At 39.5% G+C, this 5,982-nt stretch overlaps 1 protein-coding gene across 1 annotated transcript; it reads left to right on the top strand.

Moving 5' to 3' along the window:
- The first annotated feature begins 577 nt into the window (after positions 1-577).
- On the top strand, positions 578-1,996 carry LOC146959863 (uromodulin-like). Its single transcript, XM_085772831.1, has 3 exons — positions 578-653; positions 1,082-1,858; positions 1,968-1,996. The coding sequence occupies exons 1-3, from the start codon at positions 578-580 to the stop codon at positions 1,994-1,996; spliced, it is 882 nt and encodes a 293-aa protein (XP_085628957.1).
- Positions 1,997-5,982: the final 3,986 nt, after the last annotated feature.

Genomic DNA, 5,982 nt, shown 5'->3' with positions numbered 1-5,982 from the left:
GGATAATGCGATGGATTGTGGGTTGTCAAATAGGCTATTGTAAAGCAATCATGTCCACCAGTAGTTTCATATAATTCAGCACAAAATATTTCATGTTTCAATTTGATTGTGTGGCCCTTCACTTAGTTTATTAAAAAAAAAAACTTTATCGGAGTGAGTATGGCCCACTGGAAAAAAATATTGCCCACCCCTGCCCTATGTGACCCCCCTCATTCCGTGCCCTTCATTCTGGGTCAGTCTGCTGCCATGGACGTGCTCTGTGCACCGCAGTAAACTCTGGAACTGTGGACTTCCACACCCAAAACTCAAGTATTTGTTTGTTTTTTTTGATGCCATCAATATTGTAATTCAACACTTTGTGACATCTTTTGTGTCCTGTGCCAACAGTGATAATCCTATAAATGCAGGGTGCTTGGTCACTTGCTTTTCACTTCCCCACCAGCTGATATCCCACATATTCTCTCCAAGGTAAGTGCAGACAGACACTGGCACGGTAAGGAAGTTCCCGCTCATCCTTTGAAAATATGATTTTGTTTAAGAAATTTACTTTGTGCTTTTCAGCTGATTTGCGTTGTGGATGTCGTCCATAATGGGTGTGCCTAGGGGTTTGCTATTCCTCCTAATTTTGCAGATTTGGTCAAGAAACTCTTCAGGTAAGTTGTATGACATTGTGCCATTCTGGTTTAGACATTATGGTACATATTTACTGTCCAAATGAAAAATTAAATTAATTTATACACACAAATCTTGCCACCTCTAAAATTCTAGGGATAGATTACACAAATTTCTGCCCTTAATATAGCCCACATGACATTTTCTCTTTTATTCCATTAAAGTAGCTTTAAAGTCAGAAAAATGTCTTTGACATATGTTGTGACATATATATATATATATATATATATATATATATATATATATATATATATATATATATATATATATATATATATATATATATACACACACACATACACACATTTTTATTATGACTTTTTTTTCTCTTGTCTTTATCAAATTATACTGTATGTGAGAAATGTCAGTTAATTTTAAGGACGTTAAACTATCCTCTGCCTTTTCACAGGGACCCTTGTCTTCAGCTGTGACTCATGTAATGACCAGGCCGACTGCCTGGAGTCACAGGAAAGAGGGGAAACCCTTGCCAGCCAGGGCTTCACTTGTGTCTGTAAAGATGGCTTCGTAGGTGATGGTTTCACCTGCTACAACACAAAGCTCTGCAGTGACTCCTCTTGCTGTAGCCAAGGTTATGGCTGGTCACCAGATAAAGGCTGTGTAGACATAGATGAGTGCTCCCTCCCAGACTCGCCCTGTGCACCAGCTCAGGTTTGTGAGAACATCCCAGGCTCCTTCACCTGCATAGAGCGTCCATCCAGCCCCAGATTTGTCCGATCTCCCTCGTCTGTCCAGTTCAGTTGTGGAAACACCCCTTGCCCTTCAGGCATGGACTGCATCGATGGGAACCGCTGTGCTGACCCCTGTGACCATTACACTGTACTGGCCGATGACTGGCGCTCAGTAAATAACACCCAGAATAACATATTACACTGTGACCAGCATGTTAGCTGGCAAGGCTGGTATCGTCTGTTTCTGGGGCAAGAAAGTGCTCACATTCCAGAGAGCTGCGTGGAAAGGAACAGGTGTGGAACCCACGCTCCTCTGTGGATAACACAACCTCACCCCACACGGCCCCGTGAAATTGTACAACGCACTGTGTGCGGTCACTGGAGCAATGGCTGCTGCCATTTTTCGTCACACAACATCCATGTCAAGCTGTGTTATGGAGGCTACTATGTCTACAAACTTGTGGCGCCAGTTAATTGCTATCTTGCATATTGTGCAGGTATTGTTCCATGTGAAACCCCTTTACACTGTGACAACAAATTAAATGATCTAATACACATATTTTACTGTTTCAGACTAATTACAACACTATTCTCCTCTTGTTGTAGTAATTCATATAAGAGTTCATGAACAGTAAGTGTCACTGGTTTGGCATCAGTACAGTAATGTTTTTAATTGTAAACAGATGTGAACAGACCAGCTGTAGTTCTGACAACCACACCTGATCCACCATCACCCACTTCTGCCAGTCCAGTCACTGCCACGAATGAATGTAAGTTGCTTTTCATGTTTTTAACTGTCTTTACATACAACTGTTAAATACTTATGCACATATGTTATCTTCCATTAATTATTACATCTCTTTTCTCACACAATTTCATTTGGTGATCTTTTTTCTTTAGCTCACTTGCCTCCACAGATTACTCATCTTGTTTGTGGCCGTGATGAAATCCAAGTGGGGCTGGATGTGGCTGCGATAGCATCCAGGGATTTGGACCCATCGTCTGGACACATGGCTGTCCTTAACTGCTCCTCATCCAGAGTGCGTGATGACGTGGTTTGGTACCAAGTGCCGGCGGAGGAAGGTGCCTGTGGAAACATACTTACGGTAAACAATTGGAATTTTTTTTGCAAAAGATGGACATACGGTAGCTAGAAATCCAGGATACCTTACATCTTCACCTACTCTGAGCCTTATTCCTTTGTGTCCTATCTTCGTTTAATGTCATGTGACATCAAAACATTTATACTATTATAATGACTGGGTTATTAGTTCCCAAGTATAAAATCTCTATTCTCATACTCCTCTGCAGGTAGTACCTTAAAATCCAGAACCTCCTGAAAGTCCTCTCAACCTGGCGTAATCCTTCAACTGACTAATACTGTGACCATCCTCTGTCTTTCAGACCAACCACACACATGCCACCTACTTCAACAGGTTGTTTTTGTACCCAACAAACGACTCCTTCTCTCATCCCGTGAGCCTTCCTTTCTCCTGTGTCTATCCCCTGGACACAAACACTAGCCTGAATATGGCTCTCATACCAGTCCTTGAGTAAGTAGCTCACCTTTATGATTGATGATAATAAAATAAATAATGAAATGGTGATGTGTATATTTGTGATTATGCCATTCTGATCCCATCATATTACAAAAATTTTAATAAACAACCCTAATACCTATTACCCTAATATACTAACTACCCTATCCCTATAACCATAACTCATGTGTTAGAAAGGATCATGCAAGTACCAGCACTGTGGTGCACAAAATAGTGAAGCTGTGCTGTTATTTAGGTAGTTAAGTGTTTATTTTAATCATAATAGAAGCCTGAGTGATTGACAATAAGACAAAGAAAAAATGACAGGTGATCATTAAAAGTACTTTCTCTTTACAGGCCTAACCAAGATGGTATTTCAGGATCAGGTGCCAGAGCCAGAGCCTCCATGTCTTTGTTCCGCAACTCCAACTTCACTGAGGCTTACACAGGGAACCAGGTCCATCTTCCGGTGGGCTCTCCTCTGTATGTGGGTATCCAGGTGGACGAGAGAGATCCAAGCTTTGCAGCTGTTGTGGACGACTGCTATGTCACTCCCTCATCAAACCCTCAAGATTCCAGACGATACTTTCTCATCCAGAACAAGTTAGTGTCCGTCCTCATGGAAATGGCAAAAGGTTAAGTGTATTAGTGATGTGAAGTGGTCCTAATGACCTGTTGTGTTTTCTCTGTCAGGTGTCCCACTAACCGTCAACAAGTGTCAGTGGTTGAAAGCGGTTTATCCTCCCGGGCTCGTTTCTCTGCCCTGTTCTTCTCACCTCAGAGCGAATACCAAAGCATGTATCTTCACTGCGGCCTCAGCCTGTGTCAGAGGAGCGGGAACTGTGTCCCAGTAAGTCACATATTTCACTTTTATCAGTCAAATGATAATTGCTGCTGCTTTAACATTGGTTTTAATGTGTTTATTTCCCCCCATTTTTCTACTTTACAGGTTTGCAGAGGGAGGAGATATCGCTCTGTTTCCAACTCTACTCCTCTGCAGCCTGTCTCCATTGGACCAATCACATGTGAGTATAAAATACAATCTGTTCTCAGGATGGATGTCTCAACATACTGATCAATACAGAATATAATAATCATGTTTTTACTCTTTCTTCTTTATCTTCAGGGGACAAGTCTCTTGAGTGAGCTGTAACATCAGTAATGACACAAACACGGTCCATGATGTGATTGTGATTTTACGTGTTTTTTTTCTAACACTGTTGATTCATTATGATTAAATCTTACTATATATCATTTATTACACAGTTATATCACCTGTGTAAGGATTTTATTATGAAATCAAATGAAAAAAACCTATAATATCAATAACAATCAATAATAATGATTTCCTGTGTGTGATAACATGTTTTATTATTCTTTAGTGGGCAAATGTGGGTGAATGTTTTCAATGTATTTCTGTTATATGTGTGACTGTGAGAAAAAGAAATCGCTTTGGGACAATAAAGGCATCTATCTATCTGTCTAATATCTAATAAAAAATCAAGTTGGCAATACTTTTCCTCTGCTCTGTGGTTATTTAATGTAAAACAGCGCTTTTGTTTTGTACTGATTGTAGCACTGTCGTCCTACCACTGCCTACCAGTGAAAAGCTTATTAACATTTGATGTCTCCAAATGGAGACCTCCAAAATGACTCCAAACTTCCTCACAGTTGTACTAGAGTTAAGGGTGATGCCACCCACCCAAACTTTCAGAAGCAGGAAGTGAGAGCACATCCAGGATTTGATTTCTTCCAAGCAATCTTGCAGATTGATGAGGCGGCTTTTATCATCTGGCTCTTTCGATAAGTAGAGTATCGTCAGCGTAACAGAGAAACTTGCGGTACACCATACATAACTACTGTACTCTGAATGGTCATTGTTTAAATTAACAAATTGAAACCTGTCAGATAAGTAGGCCTACGACTTAATCAGTTTTAGGGCAGATACATTAATTCCAGTTTCATGGTCTAATGCAGTATCGCACGCAGCACTGAGATCCAGAAGTAGGGTGAAGTCAGGTAAAATGGGCCACTTTTTGGTAAACGATTAATAAGACCATCAAAAACGCTATGCATGAAATCCATTGATATTTTTAAAAATCGACATAGGTCTCTTAAATGTTTCTGTGTGAAAAAAAAATTAAAAAGTATAATTATTTTGGAATTATGAGAGTTAAAGTATCGGGATATTCCCTCTCGAGGTACGATGAAGGTTCAGGTAAAATGGGCCAGCCGTTCAGTTAAATTGGGCCAAGAGAGAACAACACAGTAATTTTAGCAGAAATCATTTAAATTTTAATAATTAATTGACACTACTACTAAACTACAACACTAAACTTAACATTAACAGTGAATACATAAGAGGTTGAAGACATTTTTTAATCTTAAAATGCATTTTAAAATTACATGATCATGTTGTTGCTATGCTCTTTGTTAACTGACTATGTTATAGGCTCTTTTACTGTGTGTGAATGTGTGTGTGTGGCATTATAGATGCCATTTTATACCCCACAGTGCTAATGGTACCATAAGTGACACTGACCAACCTTGGATATATATCTAACTTTGAACATGTTTTGCACCCTCAATTTCTGTGTAACTTCAGTGTAAGACTGTGTTTTGTATGTGGCCCATTTTAGCTGAAATGCATGGCTCAATTTACCATGATGCATTAAGGTAAATTGAGCCACCCACAAAAAATGCATTTAAATTAAAAATAAGTAAGCTTAGCAAGAATTTTGCATTCTATCCAATGGGGGGAATCACAATGTGTATTATAAATCACATTTTTTATTGTAGATCTGTTTTTTTACGGAGTTATCAACCTTATCAGTTTCAAGTGAAATTTGTTTGCCAGGCCACTTTTCGCACACTTCTCCTCAGCAGGCTGGATATAAAGCATTGTCCCACCCACAACAGCAACCAGAGACCACTCAAATCAATTGTTTTTTGTCAAGTACAGTTGTAGCAACAATTTGAAATCATTTACAGCCATTGCCTGTTAAAACTTAAAGAGCTAGGAGGCTCAAACCTTAACTGGCTCATTTTACCTGATGGCCCAATTTACCTGATGTCACCCTACA

Source organism: Trachurus japonicus, unplaced genomic scaffold (assembly GCF_045865225.1).
Source record: "Trachurus japonicus isolate A0001 unplaced genomic scaffold, Traja_1.0 AP030991.1".
In the NCBI taxonomy this organism is placed as follows: domain Eukaryota; kingdom Metazoa; phylum Chordata; class Actinopteri; order Carangiformes; family Carangidae; genus Trachurus; species Trachurus japonicus.
The sequence above is the reverse complement of the archived record's forward strand: the minus strand, read 5'-3'. Positions and strand labels throughout refer to the sequence as shown.

Excerpts from the sequence above, each read along its gene's own strand:
- LOC146959863 (XM_085772831.1), top strand. The coding sequence starts at position 578 with ATGTCGTCCATAATGGGTGTGCCTAGGGGTTTGCTATTCCTCCTAATT. Across the intron at positions 654-1,081 it reads TTGGTCAAGAAACTCTTCAG|GGACCCTTGTCTTCAGCTGT; the intron begins GTAAGTTGTATG and ends GCCTTTTCACAG. Across the intron at positions 1,859-1,967 it reads CTATCTTGCATATTGTGCAG|TAATTCATATAAGAGTTCAT; the intron begins GTATTGTTCCAT and ends CTCTTGTTGTAG.